Source organism: Rhinopithecus roxellana, chromosome 15, assembly GCF_007565055.1.
Source record: "Rhinopithecus roxellana isolate Shanxi Qingling chromosome 15, ASM756505v1, whole genome shotgun sequence".
NCBI classification, from domain to species: Eukaryota; Metazoa; Chordata; class Mammalia; order Primates; family Cercopithecidae; genus Rhinopithecus; species Rhinopithecus roxellana.
Window position 1 is genome coordinate 28,403,471 of NC_044563.1, and position 21,764 is coordinate 28,425,234.

Genomic DNA, 21,764 nt, shown 5'->3' on the forward strand with positions numbered 1-21,764 from the left:
GAGGCTGCAGTGAGCTGTGATTGCACCAGCGCACTCCAGCCTGGGCAACAGAGCAAGACTCCATCAAAAAGAAAAGAGAAAAATCCACTCTGTGAATTACATATGGTAAACACCCAATACAATAATCAGTTAAGGCAATAACTTCTCATATCATTACTGGTTGAAAATATTTTTATAAATTCAATCTGTCTGCTAAACCAAATGTTAACAAACCACAAAAATACTTTTCAGTAAGAATTAACATGGTGTATGTTTTACTTTGTTCTATTTTATGTAAGTTAGTATATAAGGAAGATTTAAGACAGCATATTCTTAAGCTGTCTTAAAGGCAGGGTAAGAATATAAAGAAAGCCAAAAAGAAACCAAAAATTCAATAGTACTTTGATAGAGAGTCTACTTTTTTTCTTAAGAGTTACGAAATTTCCAAAATCTCTAGAGACATATGAAGTTTCATGAATGAAGAAAAGAATATCTTCTTAAAAATGGGAATCACAGCAGTACCAATCAATAAAACACATTCCATTCTTACTTGACCAAGAGGGTATGTCTTCCATGATAAAACTGAAATGAATCAGGAAAAGACAGTGAAACATGTTATGGTTGTGAGCTGTCTTGGGGAAAATGTCATAAATACTAATAATTACAAAAATCAGATATTAATAATGGAGTTTAGTGCCTAGTAAGCATTGAATAACTGGCCATTTTGCATCTTGGGTATCTCTCTCTCTTTTTTTTTTTAAGGAAATCAATGTGGCTTTCTTGAAAGGTGGAAAAAAGCACTAAAGATGCTTCTTGCGCTAACGATGGGCTAAAGGGTATGAGATAATTAACATGGGATCTTAACACTTTTACCTCCTTTCCAATTTTTATTTTAGGTTCGGGGGTACAACGCAAGTTTGTTACATGGGTAAATTGCATGCTGCAGGGTTTAGTGTACAGATTTTTTCATCACTCAGGTAAGGAGTGTAGTACTCCATACGTAGTTTTTTGATCTTTAGTCTCTTCCTATCCTTTACCAACTTAAACATTTTTATTTCAGTGAGCCATGAAGAAAAACTGCTGCAAAGAAACTGTCAAATGTTCAGAAATGTCTGACTACTCTCCGGGAATAGATAATAACACAGGTAAGCTGTAGGAAAAGTTATAAATACAAATTATGACAAAACTGATGTTAATTGCAATAAGCATGTGGTTTAATAACATGGGCAACTGAAAGGACAGATGTCTATAGTGGTCACAGTAAGGCCCTGGAAGAGAAAGGTTCACAAATGATATATAAGTTATATATGATTACTAAAATTTCAAAGAAAGTATATTTACAGTTCAAGTGTATTGAATTTCTTAAGAATGTTTTGTATACAAGCACCTTAAATTTAATTACATTTAGAAGGTTCAAGTAGATGTCTCTCCTAATGTACAAGTGAAATCGGATAGAGAAATTAAATCCCAAATTGGAACAAATACCTGTGCAATTATATCCATTCAAAAAACTACGAAGAATTGGCTTAGTAGTGTGTTCAAAAACTTCTGACTGAGTTGACGTTTCATCAAAAACAGCATCAAATACAAATTTAAGATCTTTATTTTGTCTCTTTATAACATTTTGATTTGTAGTTTTCTTTCCATGGAAAAAACTGACTTCTTCTTGTTTGGGATCAAAAACTAGGATATGTTCATCCACAACATGAACCACTTTATGAAATCCAGCTGCCTTTTCTTTAGTGTTTTCTGGACGTACACGAACTACTACTTTCATATGGTGGCACAGGTCTTCCTCAGTGACAGACATTGTTGATTATCTTGATTCCTGTCTGTATAAATGCTTGAATACTTCTCTGAAATTAAAAAAGAAAATAAAGTTTTAATATCAGTTTTACTTTCATGCAAAGCAACTGGCATGTAATATTAATTCAAAAAAGATGTTAATAATTCTTTTTCAGTCACTTGGTAAACACTGGGGAAAAATATATATATATACACACACACACATATATACACATAAACACACACACATATATGCACACATACACACATATGCACTTGACTACCCTAAAACAAACAATTAAATGGCACACACATATACAAAACTGTGATAAAAATCTCTTTACCTGAAAGGAAGATATTTGGCTTAAACTCAAATACTATAGCTGACCCATATATAATCACAGATATGCTATCCTAAAACACAGATTTGATTTTCACAAGCCCTCCAGCACTATTTTAGCTTAGGTCATGGGAATGAATAGAAAGGGATCTCTCAGAACCATATCAAGGTATGATCGGAGAGCCTTAGTTTGTGAACTATTTTTAGTAAAAGTGATCTTGGCTGCAAGCCCCTTGGCAGTGGAAAGTGATACATCCAGGCTGGTCTCTACCTGTATCTCAGAGGCCCATAGGGTTAATAATAGTTCCAAGGATGCATTCAACTAGCTAGCTCAAGTCTGAAGGTGAAAAAGATGGCATAGACTCCTTGGTGTATTCAGAGACCTAGTCTCTGAATATAGATCCTAGTCTCCGCTTTCTGTGTGCAAGCTTAAGGAATCAATGACAGCAGGTTTAAAAATTACGGTCTGATTTTATGACTGCTTCACATGCAAAGAGGAAAAGTAAAGTAACAAAGATCAATAATTTGGAAGTCTCAACTACCCAGAAAATAATCTAGAATCTGAAGACCCAAAAACCAAAAAAAAAAAAAACCAAAAAAAAAAAAAACCAAAAAAAAAAAAACCAAACAAAAAACCAAACAAAAAAAAAAAACCACACACACAAAAAAACCCAAAACAAAACAAAACACCCCAAAACAACAAGATCTGTTTAAGGACCAAAAGGAGGTGAGAGACTTAGGATGATCCTGCAATCCCACTTCTGAGTATATATCCAAAAGCATTAACATCAGTATGTTAAAGAGATATTTGCCCTGCCATGTTCGCTACAACATTATTCACAATAACTAAGATATATAAACAATCTAAGTGCGTATTGACAGATGAATAGATTGAAAAAATGTGGTGTATGCACTCAATGGAATACTATTCAGCCTTAAAAAAGAATAAAATTCTGTCATTTGTGACAACATGAATGAATCTAGAGGGCATTATGCTAAGTAAAATAAGCCAGGCACAAAAAGACAAATGTCACATGATCTCATTTATATGCAGAATCTAAAAATACGAACTCAGAGAAGTAGAGTAATGGTTATCAGCAGCTGAGGAGGGTGGGGTGGGTGTTAAAAGGGGAAATGTTGGTCAAAGGGTACAAAGTTTCAGTTATACAAGAGGAATAGTTTTGGTGATCTATTGCACAGTAAGGTGACCATGGTTAATTGCTAAGAGTACATTTTAAATGTTCTCACAACAAAAAAATGGTATGTGAGGTGATGGATATATTAATTAGCCTGATATGCTCATTCCAATATGTACACATGTATCAAAACATTACATTGCATCCTATAAACTTACACATTTTGGTCATTTATAAATTAAAACAAAAGAGACAAAAATAATAAATTCACCCAAAACAACATTTGAGTAAGGACTTGAAGGAGGTGAGGGAGTTAGTCATACAGATATTGTAGGAAGCGTTTCCCCATAGAGAGAAAGACCCAGGGTGCTACTTTATATGTTGGCAAGAATGGAGTGAGCAAAGGCGAGTGTAGTAAGACATGAGATGAGAAATGGAGGCCATTAACAGAACTTTGGCTTGTACTCTGGGTAAGACAAAGAACCACTGGAAGTCGTTTTGAGCACAGGAGTGGCATAATCTATCACTCTCACTGCTATGTAGATAATATAATAGACTAGCCTATTGAAGTAATGTAGACAAGAAACAACTCTGTCAGCTCAGAACAGGGTAGTGGCAGCAGAGGTGGTAAGTGGTCAGATTGTGGGAGTATTCTGAGGGTAAAGGTGACAGAATTTACTGATAGGTAGATGTAGAGTGAAAGAGAAAGACAGGATTGAAGAATAACTCTAAGGTTTTTGGCCTGAGTATTAGAAGGATAAAGTAGTCACCAACTGAGATGGAAATAAGAAGCAGGGCTTTTTTTGGCAGGGCAGGGGGTGGTGGGAGGCAGGGTCAGATCAGGAGTTCAGGTTTGGATAGCTTAAGCCTCAGAGTTTTGACAGACATCCAGGTGGAAATGTCAGGGCAGGTGGAAGTTAAGAAAATAAGAAAATAAAGGCTGTCCTCAGTCTTAATGCAGTATTAAGCTTTAAAAACTTTTGGGAAATCCTAAATCAAGGAGGAAAACAGCGCTCTATTGTGTTAAATACTGCTAATAGGTCAAGTACTTACTGAGAATAAACCATAGGATTTAGTAACACAAAGGCCATTGAGAAAAGCAATTTTGGGGCAGTGGTGGGGAAAAAACCTGAAAGGAGAAGATTCAGAGACAAAGGATATGGAAAGGACTGTTCCAAAGGGAGGAGAAAAATGGTGTGAGTGAAGGGGGTGTGTGTGTCAAAAGATGTTTTGTTTGTATTTTTTTAAATGGGAGAAATAGCAATATTAAAGCTGAAATATGTCACAAAACCACTTAACCATATACTTTTGGACAGAATTCAAATAAGGACAGAATTCAAAGGAATCTAAAAGCAGCAGATGCTAGACTTATCTTTGCCTTTTTCGGACTCTGTCTTTAGCCAAAAATAGATTACTGAAAAGGAAGGGATGGTCATTTGGATTCTAACTGTCAGGTCCCAGGTGAATTACTACTTGTTCTTCATCCCTGAGCTTTCATTTAGCCAAGTCTCACAAAGCACCTACACCTCACTTTTATGACCTTGGACAAATTACTTAACCCCATAAGTCTCAGGTTTCTATTTGTATAAAAGAGATGATAATACTTCAATGTTTGTTGCAAAGGCTAAAAGAGATAAGTATTAAGGTATTCGGTAAATATCAATTCTCCTCCTATCTGCCCCGCTCCTGCTGCTTCTTGCCAAAGAGACTGGGTTCATCTTTGAGTTTTTCTCAATGGGCTTATGACTAGCACTTTGGGTAGGCCAATTCTTCCTTGTTTAGAACTGCCTGTTATAGGGTATTTAGAACTGCTATATTAGAGGATGTTTAGCATTTCTCTCCCCTGTCTACTAAAGGCCAGCAGTGTCCCATATTCCTGTGATACCAGAAACTATCACCTACACACGTTTCTAAAAGCTTTTAGAAATATTCAACAATATTTTAACTTTAACAGATATACTATTTTTAAATGATAGATTAAATATACATAAATAAAAGTGTTAACAAAGTAAACATAAAATATTAAGTGATTATTTCAAAATAAACCTTAGCATCTCAAGGCTGGAGGATGTCCCTCCCTAATTAATTAGTTAATTAATTCATGACAACTATTACATGTTGGAGACAGGCAGCCTAGGTTAAAATCCCAGCTCTATGATGTACTGACTGTGATAGTGGATAAGTTACTTAACCTCCTTGTGGCTCAGCTTCCCCATCTGTAAAGTAAGACTAACAACAGTACCTACCCTATAAAGTTGTAAAGATTACACACTTAGAACAATACTTTGTACAGAGTATGAACTACAAGTGTTTGCTATTATTATTTACAGTGTAGTGAGGGAAACAGATATTAATAAAATAAATACTGACACAAACATGTAAAGGTATAACTGTGACAAGTGCTATTATAGGGAAAAGGTTAACAGTGCGTCATAAGACTATAATGAGGGAATTATTTAAGTAACATTCCAGGGAGAAATATTGGACAATTACCTAAAGGAGTGAGGACTAAGCTATGATTTTTTATTTTGCCCAAACTCCTACCTAAGGGGTCTGGGGAGTCACGCCCTATAAATAATGGATTTTCATCAGATGCATTTTATTTGACCCCGTATATTGTCACTTGCTTTTCAATCTGACTCTGGCATAACATTTTGAGACAAGGAAAAAATATTTAACCCCCAAAATGTATTTACTTGCCATGCCTTGAAATTGCCCTCACAGTCTCTTGTGGGAAAAATCCACATTCCATAGAGAATCCCCTTCCTTCTTTGTTTTCCTCTTTTCTTTGCAGATCCAGTAGATAATCAACTAAAAGCCAGGCACCCTTTTAGCTCTGAGGAGAAACATTTTACAACCTGCTCTCTCTCTGAAGTTTGCTGAGAGCTTCCTCTGCAAAATAAAACTTGGTTTCCACAATTATCTTTAACCTGAATATTCCTTTCTATCAATCCCAGGTCTTTAGACAAACTCAACCAATTGTCAACCAGAAAATGTTTAAATTTACCTGTAGCCTGGAAGCCCCCGCTTTGAGTTGTCCCACCTTTCTGACCCAAACCAATGTATTTCTTAAATGTATTTGACTGACATCTCATGTGTCTCTAAAATATATAAAACCATGCTATACCCTGACCACCTTGCACACATGCTCTTAGGACCTCCTGAGGGCTGTGTCATGGGCCATGGTCACTCATATTTGGCTCAGAATAAATCTCTTCAAATATTTTACAGAGTTTGACTCTTTTAGTCAACAGAGTTTAAGTACAATGTCAAATATAAGTTTGTTTCACAACTAGTTGCATATTTTAACAAAGACATTGATGTTAATTTTTAAAAACAATTAACCTTTTAAAAACAAGTAAGTGGATAGAATTTTCTTACTAAAAATGCCTAAGGTCAACAGAATCATCAAGTGTAAAAATTAATCTATGTTCAAATATACTTATATCTACAGGAATTAATGAGATCGTTCCTATATTATTACGTGGTGCCTTCTTTGTTTTCTAGGATGGCTAAAAGAAATGAGCATTTAGTTGATTCTGAATAAGGTACACAGAGAGTAAATTATTTAACCATGTTTAATATGAAGCAGCAAAAGAAAAGCCTAAATATTGTTATCTGCGCAAGAATATGTGTATTCACAAATTCTTTTCAGACAGCTGTTCAGAAGATAGTATTATAGCCTCTGATCAATTTTGCCACATCTACTCCTAAGTGGTATTTGTTGAACAGAATCAAAAGAGCAAACTGGTAGGATTTCATTGGTGGAACTAAAACATGAAAGACAAATACTTCCAACATCATTGTTCATTATAATCAGATTGAGCATTATAAATCTGAAAATCCAAAATCTAAAACTTTGTGAGCACCAACATGACACTCAAAGGAAATGCTCACTAGAGTATTTTGGATTTTCAGATTAGAGATCCTCAACTAGTAAGCACAATGCAAAAATATAAAAAAAGAGAAAATTCCAAAATTCAAAAAATCTTCTGGTACCAAACATTTTATATAATAGATACTAAACCTGAAGAAGAATATTTGTCTAGTCTAGAGAGAGTAGCGTATCAAAAAAGAAGAATGAAGGGGCTAAGGAAGAGGCTTCACTCGCTAATGTATAAAACAAAAGGGTTAGATTATATGATATGGAAGGTCTTTTTCTAGCTCCAAAATTTTATGATTATTAGCCATGATTAGAAAAGGGTACAAGAGAATGATAAGACATGACAGTTAATAGACTTTTAATTTATACCCCTATTCTCTCGTAGAGAGTCTAATATATAGTAAATTTTCAAATATACCAATGAATGAATTAATAAACTATAAAAAGTGCTCAGAGACCCCAAAAAGCAATTTACTCATTTAGAGTAGAGGGAAACAGAAAACGTATATCTCCAAGAGAAACAACATATTAGAGTACAGTAGTTGACAACAACAGGCAATCACAATGAGAATCCTGAGGCATCAAAAAGAAAAAAATAAGAAAGAAACAATGTTCCCAATTTCTTGTTTATAAAATAAAAGAAATGGGAAGATCATGTTTTATTTTCATCATTGAGTGTGGTTAAAATACTTTATTACTTAGCAAAGCTAATATTCAATTTTCTGGAAGATTCATTTATGTAGAACAGCTCATGCCTCTGTAATGTTTAATGAGGTATTAAAATCTATTTATTCTGAATACTTGCATGGTAATAAGCCAAGTTGAACAGGTCAATTTTTAACTTAAATGTAGCTGGTGCTCATCTCAGATTAAAGATTTACCCCTAATTATATGCAAGTACAATAATAAATTTTATTTAATTCATTGATTGTATGCACTGATACTTTCTTCAAAAGCTTTCAGATCATGATATGTATTGCATGTCATTTACCTGCTCTAAACTATCCAATGACTTCTCACAATAAGAATAAAATACAAATTCCTTACCATGGCCTATAAATTCCACATATGGCCCTGTCTACCTCTCTGACAATGACTTCTACTGTTGTCTCTCCACTTCATTATTCTGCTTCAGCTGCAATGACTTTCTTAGCATTCCTAAAACACTTCAGTCTTGTTTTGGCCTCCTGGCTTTTGCATTTTTGCTTACTGGCAGGCATTACCTCCAGATATTTGCAAATTGTAATCCCTCACTTCATTTTTCAGGTCTCTGTTCAAATGCCACTTTACAGAGGCTTTCCCTAAAGAATCTATCCAAAATAGTGTCACCCTGCCTTTGCCTCTCCAATCCCTTACCAGGTTTATTTTTCTTCCTCGAATTTAGCAGTAATTGGAAAGTATATTTTATCGGGTTACATGTTTATTGCTTGTTTTCCCTCTAGAATGTAAGCACTTGAGAGCACAGAGTTCATCTGTACACTAGCACCTAGGACACTGCTTGTCAAATATTTAGGACCCAATATATACTTGTTGAATGAATAAACCAATACAGATTTAATAGACTTATAGCATCTTACCATTTGTATTTTTAAAAGATATATATGTATATGCATGGTCATTCCCAGAAGGGTACACAAGAAATTGGTAATACCACTTTCCCCGTGGAGGGGAAATAGGAAGGTCTGAGTGAGAGATAGGTTTATTTTCCATTTCATACTCTTTTGTACTATTTAAATTTTAAACAAGGTCTAGGTATTTTTATTTTAAAACAAACAACAACAACAAAACCACTATTAAAATTTACCTTAATCGCAACATTTCATTTAGTAACAATAAGTTATATTTTCTATGGAGCTCATATCCCACAAATAGAAATGTACTAAACAATTGACATACTCTTATTAAATCCTCATAACAACCCTATGACATAAACACTGTACTGTCATTCCTATTTTATTAAGGGAGAAAGTGTAGTACAGAGAAATTAACTGGCTAAAGTCACACAGCTGAGGAAGCACATGACATGGGATTTGAACTCAGACTGACTGAATCTAAAGGCCAAGTACTTAATCACTACTCTCCCTCATGTAAATATTAACCCTCAGAAATTTTCTTATGGAAGTTAAAAATATATATTGCTTATTTTTTTAGAAATTTTAAAACATTTAATTGGCAAAGATTGTATATAATCAAGATGTACAGTACAATGTGATGATCTCATATGCTTATACATTATGTAATGATTACCTCAATTAAATTAATACATCTATCACCATTCATGCTGTACATTAAATGCCATGAACTTATTTATCTTATAACTTAAAGTGTACCCTTTGACCAAAATCTCCCTATTTCCCCCAAAACTCAGCTACTGGTACTACTCTCTTATCTTTGCTTACTTTTGATAGAAACCTCAGGGCCTGACACAGGAGCTCTTGAATGTTAAAATAAAACTGATTATGATTTCTCTGTACTTGTCAGATATCACACAGTGGCCATTCTCAATAAGTATGCTTTTATATAACAATGCTTAGATTAGGTTGATATGGTGATAATTAATAATGAACAACAATGCTTATAATTTGAGTACATACACTCGGTGTCAGGCATTATAGTAAACACTTGACATTTGTCATTGCATTCAATCCTTGTAATAATCACATAAGGTTGTATCACTTCCATTTTACAAAAACAAAGACTTAGCCTCAGGATAAGTAACTTTTCCAAGATGACATAACAAGTGGGGAACCAAATGTCAAATATAAGTCAATTAGGTCAAAGATTCACCCCTAATTTTATGAAAGTATTATAATAAATTTAATTCATTGATTGTATTCACTGATACTTTCATCAAAAGCATTCAGATCATGTGATGCATCATAAGGCATTCACCTGTTCTAAAGTCTCCAATGACTTCTCACCATAAGAATAAAACACAAACTCCTCACCAGGTACAAATCCAAAGTCCATGTTCTTAACAACTAGGTTCTACTGGAACCAGAAGAGAATGCTTCCAAACAATGATACAGAAGTAGAGTGACAGTTACGATATATTAAATACAAACTCAAACCTGAATTAGATTCAGATTCAACAAACACTGTATAGGACTGAAAACGATACTCAACATTATCATCTACAGTCTTCATCCATCTTAAAGCTCTCTTTGGAATATCAGTCTTGGGAGCACTACTCCCACTAATTTACAACCATCAGAGAAGAATAAAAAGTTCAACTGGAGGGAAGGCCGGCACTGACAGTTGAGCTATTTTTTTTTTTCCTCTTAGTTTTCACAGTTGTCAGCAAAAAAAAAAAAAAAAAAAAAAAAAAAAAAATCATTTTTATTGTGTCCCTTAATTGATTTGGAGTATTTCTATGATGGGACAAGATGCACTTTTAATATAAAAATATTATGTATTTGTAAATACTTTTCAACAACAGAAGAGGAAAGGCTGGATGCCCTGCCTCAAACCTGTAATTCCTGCACTTTGGGAGGCCGAGGCGGGCAGATGGCTTGAAGTCAGGAGTCCGAGACCAGCCTGGCCAACATAGTGAATCCCCGTCTCTACCAAAGATACAAAAATTAGCCGAGTGTGGTGGCAAATACGTGTAATCCCAGCTACTCGGGAGGCTGAGGCACGAGAACTGCTTGAACCCGGGAGGTGGAGGTTGCAGTGAGCGGCGATCACGCCAGTGCACTCCAGCCTGGGCCACAGAGAGACTTTGTCTCAGATAAATGAATAAATAATAGAAGAGGAGATTAATTACTACCATTAAAGGCAGATAATCTTTAAAAATTTTTTTCTTTGTGATTGTGCTTTGTAGATAATCTTTATTGAAATAGTTCTTACAAAATAATACGAACTTAAAAAGAAGCACTATATAGTCATTTGATATCACATTCTCTAGCACCAAAGTTCATAAAAACCTTCCAAAAACGAAACAGGAGGTTAGATGTGGTGGAATGATACTAACAATTAAAATCTGTAGAGTGCCTAAATTTCTACCTAATTATTCCATAATCTAAACTATATATTATACCACAAAATCAGTCCGTTCTGGTCAAATACTGTCTTCTCATATAATAAACAGTAGTCAGTCTTGGCTCCTCTGTAACTGAGAGACTAATGAGCTCCTAAAAAAAAAAAAAAAAAAAAAAAGTCCTGCGGAAACCAAGAACAGACGATAGGACGGATTCTGTGTTTACAGTTTAATTTCATTTGCAGAGTATTTGCCAAACACTATCTCTTCCGTACCTCATCTGATCCTCGGCAATCCCGTTAGGCAGAACGAGTTTTATCTTGATGCTATCCACAACTGGGGCTCGGGAGGGGTTCCCGATTGACCAGTGCAAGACTAACAGTTAAAGCTCGTCAGACAAAACTTATGCAGTGATGAACAAAAACTCCTCGTTTGATAGGTAACCCAGGGGTACGCTTATATGTGCGTCTGAAAGAAAACAGCCCGATTTTGGAGTCCGGAAGAAAGTTGACACTGCAACGTGCTGGACAGTTAAAGTTCTCTGCCAAAGGGTGGGAAAGGGGCCAAGATGCCCTTTAAAACTTAAGACCTTCCTCTCAGAACTTAAGGAAGAGGATCCCTGCCCTTCCAGCTGAGCAGTGGAGGATTACGGTCAAGCAGTGCTGTGCTCTTAGCAGGTTCTGAATCCCTTTTTCCTCTCACTTTCTCCCCAGGGACCCTGATCCCTCACCCACCCCTCAACGCTTCTGTGTTTGTCAAGAAGCCCACCTGGTCTTCTAGACCTGAAGCGGCAGGATCTTCCGTTTCCAATAATACAGGTCACCAAAAGCAGTGTCCTAGAGTCCAGTTTTACCTTCATGCGCCGCTCGCTCACTTCAGGCCCAAGCCAGGATACCGCAACCTCTTCACTTTAATGTCCGCCTCCCGGCGCTTCAGACTCAACTACAATATTCAAACCCAAGCCACCTTCCTCAGCGCCTCGTTTCATTGGCTGCCGCCCGCGTGATGTCATCACGTCGGACGCTGTCACGGCTCGCGGCAGCTTGGCGCCAAGAAGCTCAGCCGGGCGGCGCTGGGGAAGCGCTTAGCTTTCTCGTCACCGTGGCAACCCTCGAGGCCGTTTCCGGAGGCGGTGGCCAAAGTGGGCGGGGCTAGACCAGAGCTGCCGGTGGGAGGCAGTTACTTGAGATCACCAGGCCTTCTCTGGACCCGCGGGTGCAGGGCCGGGTCCCAGAGTTCAGGGTGTGAGTGAGACTGGTGCGGGCAGGGGTTGGCCTATTCCCTCTGCTAGGGGGAGAGGTGGAGTTTGGGTGTGGATTAATGGGTTCTGGGTGTTTATTTTCTTTTCTCTGAGTAGTGAGGCCTCCAGGAAGTTGTAGGGACCTGTTCCTTCCAGACACATTCATATGGGCCAAAATGTGGGGTCTCTTCACCTGAATTAATTGGAGATCTTTTGGGTTGAGGCCTCAGGGTTCATTTCTCAGGACTTCCAGGCCTACTCCCATTAGTACTGACTGTGAAACTATTTTCTGTTTGGTTACTTTTTACATTCTCTGTCTAATGATGGCATAACACAATAAATTTAGTTAAAGATTTTGGCTTGGTTTGTTATTAGGTGAAGTTATTTTTTTTAAGTCCCAGGTTACAGATATTATTTCAGAATATACACTTTAAAAAGAGAGAAAATACCTGGAACAAATGGGAAATATATTTGCTAAAATAACTTTGGCAGGTTATTTTTAATAACAGTATCTGAATTTCATTGTTCTATATATTACTGTTATTGTATCCATTCATTTAGCAATTATTTAGATTTTAGACACACAATAGTTGTAGAATCAAACTTTCTTCCATCTTGGAGCTTATATTCTGTTGATTCAATATCACTTTATAAATAGGATGACTCTTACCCATGCAGAGCGTTATAAATGCAACAATGTATGGAAACCTCTGTATTATGGACATTTATTTCCTGTTGAGGAAAATCGGGAGTATTGTGTATTGTATATGATGCATGTTATATTATTCTTTCTGATCACTAGACAGGATCAATAAAGCTACTACTTATTTTTGGTGGTATTACTTGTATCTTAGCTAATGAAATGGTTATTTGTGTGCTGCTGGGCTTGGTAATAAAATCGAGATATCTTTATTTCCAGTAAGAACTCACTGTATAGTACTTTATGTTTTGACTTCCCAGGTATTTTATTTGTCTCTTTACATATGGTCTCTCATTTAATTCTCAAAACAGCCCATGAGACATAGGTACTGTTATTTTAATTTTTCTGAGAGAAAACTGAAGTTTTCAGAAAATCCCTAACACAAAATTTTGTCTTGAACTATACAAGCAAGGCAATTCAGAATTGAGTCATTTGTCTCTGAGATACTGTCTGGATTAAGTGACATTAAGAGACTATCTTAATCCAGTCTGAAAATATGCATATTTTGCCAGTTGCTTGTAAAATTGCATGGATCATTGGTGAAGAATAGAAGTGTTTTAAATTTTGTATTTTTTGACATCCACGTTGTATAAGGTTTATCAGTGCCACAGATGTTTTCACACCTAATCCAAGTACTTTAGATTTCAAATTTAGTGTTACACTTGCCATTTAGCAGTGTTCAGATGATGCGGTCCGTATTTTAAAGGAATTGTACATTTGTTTAGAGCAGAGAGATTTTGACTTTACAATCAATCCCACTACTATGCCACCTTGCGTCTTGTAATTTCTAAACATACAGAGCTAATGAGACAGAAATTCCCACTTCTAGTTAAAAATTGGAGTATAACTGCTGTGTTATCAGAACACAAGTTTAATGTACTTTCATTGTAAACCGAAGAGTAGAGATAAGGATAAATTCAAAGTTAGATTTAAAGTTGTTTCAGACCAAAAAGTAAAAATGGAAGAAGTAAAAGTGAATTGAAACATGGCAATAGTGAGGTCTTATTTATTTCCCCCAGGAAAGTCGTTTGGAAACCCCAGCGCCAATAGGACCCTTTCGCAGCTGAGGCTGGAAGCAGCGGAACCAAAGGCAGACGGTCCTGAGTTGCTGGGGCGGACGTGGACCCAATCTGTCCGTCCTTGCAAGTTTCCCCCAGGGGCAGGACCTAGACGTGCGGCACATTCAGGTTCTTCAGGACCGTAGTGGTAGTCACTGGCCCAAGTTAGAGGCCAGCTGAGAAGTCTTCCTGCCTCAGGTGAGGAGAAGGTGACCAAGTCTCGGGAACTCTTTTTGGAAACCACCAAACCTTTGGGGGTACTCCACAGGGGTCGCTGGATTCGCCCGGAGCAAAGGATGTATACGCCCCTGTACCCTTTCCCTCTCTTCAGCACGCCTTCAACCTGGGTTTGGAAGTTTCCGAAAAGTTTTTCGTCGTCACAGTGTAATTCTTAGGCAAAAGCGTGTATTTTTCTCTTTCCTTAGAACCTCTTTCACTTTTCTCAGTGATTGTGTGACAGCCGCCACGTCGCGTTTTTGTCCTTAAAAATTACGTTTTCAAACAGGATTTCCTTGCAGGAGAAAATTGACTGCAATGATTATAATTGTTAGAGCCCTTGAGGGAGTATCCTTCATGGGCATCACTCACCTGTGTGTTTTCACAATTAAAAGAGTAATCTGGCCAATTTTGTGCTCTCAACAACCAAAAGTGAACTTTGCTTGTAGAGAAAAGTTAAGTGACTTAACTAGGAGATCACAGAGGCAGCTTTCCTGACTCCTTGCTTCCTTACTTATGACCAGAGGGAACTTAATCTTGAATCATTTAGGGTGGCTGGCTCCTAGCAGACTACGGGAGAGCTGTAAGTTATCTGGTAGGAAACTGGGCTACAAAAGAGAAGAATATAATTTTTTTTAGAGCATACCACTCCCCCACCTTCCATTTTTTAGGGAGGTATTGCAGGAAACAAGAGGAAAATGAACTATTTGTCACCCTTTCTCCAGGTTGACCCAAGTTGGCAGGTAATTAGTTCATAATAAAATATTCAGGCTTTGTGCCTTGACCATAGCTGAATAAACACATAGAAACTGAATGCAGTAGAAAAAGAATTAAATGCAAGTGATAGCGTTTTTTGTTTGTTTGTTTGTTTTTTTTTCCCCGCTACTCTGCTTTTTCCGGTATGGTTCTTATTCCTATGTTAGAATTGATGACACTACTTTTCTTTTAGTTATCAAAATCTAGACATACAGGGTAGGTTGTTCCAGATTTCACTTTTTAGGCCTATACATTGTACGTTCGTTACTGGGAACCCCACAGCATACTGTTATTTTTAAGTGGAGCAGAGCCAAGCCATAAGATGTCGATTCCTTAATAAAATGAATCTAATTTATGAGATATTACAAATATATAGTCAATTTAATTGAAGTACTATTAAATTACATAAGTGGATTAAATAGTTCCAGTGGGCTATGTTTATAGCATGGAGATTGAGTTCAGGCTCTGGGTATAGACTGTTACAATTTTAGCTTTACAGCTCTCTAGCTGTGTAGCCTTTGGCAAATTACTTCTCTGTTTTACCTGTCTATAAAATGGGAATCATAATATTTCAGGAGTTGTGGTAAGGATTGAATGAGGTAGTGCATGTAGTGTGGTTATAGTAGTAAGTGGTGCTTAGTAAGTGCTAAATAAATGTTAGCTATTATTTTGTAAACTGTTAGAAACAATAAATCAGAGGGTAGTTGAGCTTACTTTTGTAAGCTTTCCAGAAACCTTAGGCATAATTAATAATTTGACTATTTTGTTGCTGCTAAGCAACCAAAAATCTACTTAGATCACTCATTTTTCTTCCCCCCACGTTTTTTCGGTGTCACATTTGCCACACAATTCTGCAGATTATAGCTTTGGTAAAGTTAACATATTCTCAAGGTAACATCTTGTTGATGTTATATTATATTTGTATTTCTTTGTATTTTATTACATGTGATCAGCTTTTCAACGTTTTTAATTTTTTTTTAATTGCAAAAGGAAAGACAGACATATTTAAATGGGATTTATGCCTCTTGTAGTATTTTGAGAACATATGGTTTTTGGTGGGGTCAGTCATACAGGTGAAATTTCCCAAAGTGAGGATTGATAACAGTGCTAATTCTGTGGAGTCTGGAATTAATCCATTCATTCATTTTCTTCAGAAAACAGTCATTAAGCACTGATATGCATCTTATTTTGTGTATACAAAGGTGTGGGTCATATTCTTAAATAACTAATAACCTGTGAGGAAAGAATAATGTTAACTGGGTAGTATCAAATGGTGTTTACTGTGGTAGTATCAAAAACTTTGCTTGAAACCAACTGGGTATAAAATGCATGATGTTTTCAAAAGGTCTGTTAGTAATATATTTATATAAATCCTTTTTTTCTTCTGCATTTTAAAGAGTTATGGATTGCTTAAGAAAATGGAGCACATATGGTAAATCCAAGGAATATATCAATTATTTATTTTTTGGGTGCAGAGGACAGATAATTAAAGGTAGACATGAAATACCAAAGTGTGCTCAGTTGAGTGTTTATACAGTTACAGTTTAAACTGATGTACACTCCACTGATACAGGGTACAAGGAGATGATCTCATCAGAGAATCAGACTGACAGACTGATTATCTTTTTTTTTTTTTTGGATGTGCATGCGTAGTCTTTTCTCAGGGATAGTCTCTGAAGATGAGAATTTAGCATTGTGAGAAAAACAAATAGAAGAGCTTGAAATAGAAGACCATCTGAACCTAAAGTATGATACTTATAATCTGTTCAGTCATCCTGATTACTTTTCAAATAGACAGTTTTAATTCATTGAATCTACTTTTTAGCCTTAATTAAAATTCAAAAAAGTATATTTCATAAAAATGTTGACCTAATAATCAATTTTCATATCCCTAATGGTTGAAATGTTAATTATATTAGAACGTATTAGGCTACATTAAAAATTGTATTTAAATTATGTCTCTGGGTCCTCTTAGGTTCCTTGCTTTGCATATATAAGAAGAGTTTGTTACCTTTACTTGTTTAAGATGTTCAGATCATGAGTCTTAACTTTTTTTGATGTGCTAAATATTGCATATTAATTTGATTTTCCCCAAGTATTAGAACATTCTTTTAAAAAAATCCAACGATCATATTTTAATTTTTTTTTCTAGATTTGTTTACCTACAGAATGCTTCGGTATCCGTATTTTTGTAGAATGTATAAAGAATGTCTTTCATGTTGGTTGGCATCTGGCATACCTAATTTAGGTGTCTGGCCAAAGAGAATACATACTACAGCAGAAAAATATAGAGAATATGAAGCCCAGGAGCAAACAGATCAAACTCAAGCCCAGGAGTTACACAGATCTCAAGATAGAGATTTTGAAACTATGGCTAAATTACATATTCCAGTAATGGTGGATGAAGTTGTGCATTGTTTGTCACCACAAAAAGGACAGGTGAGTTGAATTTTTATTTCTTAACCCATTTTTTGTTGAGATAAAATTCGCTTATTGTAATATTCATAATTTTAAGGTATACAGTCCAGTGCCCTTTAGTATACAGATGAACCCCAACTTTTCATGGTTGATGTGGAAATTATACACATTCAGTAGAAATTGTACTTTTGAGTACCATACAACCATGCTTTTTTATTTTTTATTTTTTTTTTTTTCTTTTTTTTTTTTTTTTTTTTATTATTATACTTTAAGTTCTAGGGTACATGTGCATAACGTGCAGGTTTGTTACATATGTATACTTATGCCATGTTGGTGTGCTGCACCCATCAACTCGTCAGCACCCATCAATTCATCATTTATATCTTGTATAACTCCCCAATGCAAGCCCTCCCTCCTCCCCCCTCCCCCCTCCCCATGATAGGCCCCTGTGCGTGATGTTCCCCTTCCCGAGTCCAAGTGATCTCATTGTTCAGTTCCCACCTATGAGTGAGAACATGCGGTGTTTGGTTTTCTGTTCTTGTGATAGTTTGCTAAGAATGATGGTTTCCAGCTGCATCCATGTCCCTACAAAGGACGCAAACTCATCCTTTTTTATGGCTGCATAGTATTCCATGGTGTATATGTGCCACATTTTCTCAATCCAGTCTGTCACAGATGGACATTTGGGTTGATTCCAAGTCTTTGCTATTGTGAATAGTGCCGCAATAAACATACGTGTACATGTGTCTTTGTAGTAGACTAATTTATAATCCTTTGGGTATATACCCAGTAGTGGGATGGCTGGGTCATATGGTACATCTAGTTCTAGATCCTTGAGGAATTGCCATACTGTTTTCCATAATGGTTGAACTAGTTTACAATCCCACCAACAGTGTAAAAGTGTTCCTATTTCTCCACATCCTCTCCAACACCTGTTGTTTCCTGACTTCTTAATGATTGCCATTCTAACTGGTGTGAGATGGTATCTCATTGTGGTTTTGATTTGCATTTCTCTGATGGCGAGTGATGATGAGCATTTTTTCATGTGTCTGTTGGCTGTATGAATATCTTCTTTTGAGAAATGTCTGTTCATATCCTTTCCCCACTTTTTGATGGGGTTGTTTGTTTTTTTCTCGTATATTTGTTTGAGTTCTTTGTAGATTCTGGATATTAGCCCTTTGTCAGATGAGTAGGTTGCAAAAATTTTCTCCCATTCTGTAGGTTGCCTGTTCACTCTGATGGTAGTTTCTTTTGCTGTGCAAAAGCTCTTTAGTTTAATTAGATCCCATTTGTCAATTTTTGCTTTTGCTGCCATTGCTTTTGGTGTTTTAGACATGAAGTCCTTACCCATGCCTATGTCCTGAATGGTACTACCTAGATTTTCTTCTAGGGTTTTTATGGTATTAGGTCTAACATTTAAGTCTCTAATCCATCTTGAATTAATCTTCGTATAAGGGGTAAGGAAAGGATCCAGTTTCAGCTTTCTACTTATGGCTAGCCAATTTTCCCAGCACCATTTATTAAATAGGGAATCCTTTCCCCATTTCTTGTTTCTCTCAGGTTTGTCAAAGATCAGATGGCTGTAGATGTGTGGTATTATTTCTGAGGACTCTGTTCTGTTCCATTGGTCTATATCTCTGTTTTGGTACCAGTACCATGCTGTTTTGGTGACTGTAGCCTTGTAGTATAGTTTGAAGTCAGGTAGCGTGACGCCTCCAGCTTTGTCCTTTTGACTTAGGATTGTCTTGGCAATGCGGGCTCTTTTTTGGTTCCATATGAACTTTAAAGCAGTTTTTTCCAATTCTGTGAAGAAACTCATTGGTAGCTTGATGGGGATGGCATTGAATCTATAAATAACCTTGGGGAGTATGGCCATTTTCACGATATTGATTCTTCCTATCCATGAGCATGGTATGTTCTTCCATTTGTTTGTGTCCTCTTTTATTTCACTGAGCAGTGGTTTGTAGTTCTCCTTGAAGAGGTCCTTTACATCCCTTGTAAGCTGGATTCCTAGGTATTTTATTCTCTTTGAAGCAATTGTGAATGGAAGTTCATTCCTGATTTGGCTCTCTGCTTGTCTGTTACTGGTGTATAAGAATGCTTGTGATTTTTGCACATTAATTTTGTATCCTGAGACTTTGCTGAAGTTGCTTATCAGCTTAAGGAGATTTTGGGCTGAGACGATGGGGTTTTCTAAATATACAATCATGTCATCTGCAAACAGGGACAATTTGACTTCTTCGTTTCCTAACTGAATACCCTTGATTTCTTTCTCTTGCCTGATTGCCCTAGCCAGAACTTCCAACACTATGTTGAATAGGAGTGGTGAGAGAGGGCATCCCTGTCTTGTGCCAGTTTTCAAAGGGAATTTTTCCAGTTTTTGCCCATTCAGTATGATATTAGCTGTGGGTTTGTCATAAATAGCTCTTATTATTTTGAGGTACGTTCCATCAATACCGAATTTATTGAGCGTTTTTAGCATGAAGGGCTGTTGAATTTTGTCAAAAGCCTTTTCTGCATCTATTGAGACAATCATGTGGTTCTTGTCTTTGGTTCTGTTTATATGCTGGATTACATTTATTGATTTGCGAATGTTGAACCAGCCTTGCATCCCAGGGATGAAGCCCACTTGATCATGGTGGATAAGCTTTTTGATGTGCTGCTGAATCCGGTTTGCCAGTATTTTATTGAGAATTTTTGCATCAATGTTCATCGGGGATATTGGTCTAAAATTCTCTTTTTTTGATGTGTCTCTGCCAGGCTTTGGTATGAGGATGATGTTGGCCTCATAAAATGAGTTAGGGAGGATTCCCTCTTTTTCTATTGATTGGAATAATTTCAGAAGGAATGGTACCAGCTCCTCCTTGTACGTCTGGTAGAATTCAGCTGTGAATCCATCTGGTCCTGGACTTTTTTTGGTGGGTAGGCTATTAATTGTTGCCTCAATTTCAGAGCCTACTATTGGTCTATTCAGGGATTCAACTTCTTCCTGGTTTAGCCTTGGGAGAGTGTAAGTGTCCAGGAATTTATCCATTTCTTCTAGATTTTCTAGTTGATTTGCGTAGAGGCGTTTATAGTATTCTCTGATGGTAGTTTGTATTTCTGTGGGGTCAGTGGTGATATCCCCTTTATCATTTTTTATTGCATCTATTTGATTCCTCTCTCTTTTCTTCTTTATTAGCCTTGCTAGCGGTCTGTCAATTTTGTTGATCTTTTCAAAAAACCAACTCCTGGATTCATTGATTTTTTGGAGGGTTTTTTGTGTCTCTATCTCCTTCAGTTCGGCTCTGATCTTAGTTATTTCTTGCCTTCTGCTAGCTTTTGAATGTGTTTGCTCTTGCCTCTCTAGTTCTTTTAATTGTGATGTTAGAGTGTCAATTTTAGATCTTTCCTGCTTTCTCTTGTGGGCATTTAGTGCTATAAATTTCCCTCTACACACTGCTTTAAATGTGTCCCAGAGATTCTGGTATGTTGTATCTTTGTTCTCATTGGTTTCAAAGAACATCTTTATTTCCGCTTTCATTTCGTTATGTACCCAGTAGTCATTCAGGAGCAGGTTGTTCAGTTTCCATGTAGTTGAGCGGTTTTGATTGAGTTTCTTAGTCCTGAGTTCTAGTTTGATTGCACTGTGGTCTGAGAGACAGTTTGTTATAATTTCTGTTCTTTTACATTTGCTGAGGAGTGCTTTACTTCCAATTATGTGGTCAATTTTGGAATAAGTGCGATGTGGTGCTGAGAAGAATGTATATTCTGTTGATTTGGGGTGGAGAGTTCTATAGATGTCTATTAGGTCCGCTTGGTGCAGAGATGAGTTCAATTCCTGGATATCCTTGTTAACTTTCTGTCTCGTTGATCTGTCTAATGTTGACAGCGGAGTGTTGAAGTCTCCCATTATTATTGTATGGGAGTCTAAGTCTCTTTGTAAGTCTCTAAGGACTTGCTTTATGAATCTGGGTGCTCCTGTATTGGGTGCATATATATTTAGGAGAGTTAGCTCTTCCTGTTGAATTGATCCCTTTACCATTATGTAATGGCCTTCTTTGTCTCTTTTGATCTTTGATGGTTTAAAGTCTGTTTTATCAGAGACAAGGATTGCAACCCCTGCTTTTTTTTGTTCTCCATTTGCTTGGTAGATCTTCCTCCATCTCTTTATTTTGAGCCTATGTATGTCTCTGCATGTGAGATGGGTCTCCTGAATACAGCAGACTGATGGGTCTTGACTCTTTATCCAGTTTGCCAGTCTGTGTCTTTTAATTGGAGCATTTAGTCCATTA

The 21,764-nt window shown here is 36.6% G+C and overlaps 2 protein-coding genes across 7 annotated transcripts in view; one reads left to right on the forward strand and one right to left on the reverse strand.

The window, feature by feature from the left end:
• KIF18A (kinesin family member 18A) overlaps window positions 1–12,091 on the reverse strand; it is a 91,510-nt gene extending 79,419 nt beyond the window's left edge. The window contains exons 1-2 of the mRNA XM_010360526.2: window positions 11,956–12,091; window positions 1,465–1,835 (exon numbers count right to left, since the gene is read on the reverse strand). Of these exons, the coding sequence (XP_010358828.1) occupies window positions 1,465–1,789 (325 nt within the window). The 5' untranslated portion in view covers window positions 1,790–1,835; window positions 11,956–12,091. The remainder of the gene's footprint in view (window positions 1–1,464; window positions 1,836–11,955) is intronic.
• Window positions 12,092–12,240: 149 nt separating this feature from the next.
• METTL15 (methyltransferase like 15) overlaps window positions 12,241–21,764 on the forward strand; it is a 465,972-nt gene continuing 456,448 nt past the window's right edge. For 5 of the 6 annotated variants that reach the window (XR_004053697.1, XM_030918505.1, XM_030918506.1 and 2 more), the window contains exons 1-3: window positions 12,241–12,346; window positions 14,062–14,298; window positions 17,225–17,511. Coding sequence is in view for 5 of the 6 variants with exons in the window: in XM_030918505.1 (XP_030774365.1) it covers window positions 17,242–17,511 (270 nt within the window). In the remaining variant the exon portion in view is untranslated. Of the gene's footprint in view, window positions 12,360–14,061; window positions 14,299–17,224; window positions 17,512–21,764 lie in introns of all 6 variants that reach the window. The other variant, XM_030918503.1, reaches the window with a different exon arrangement.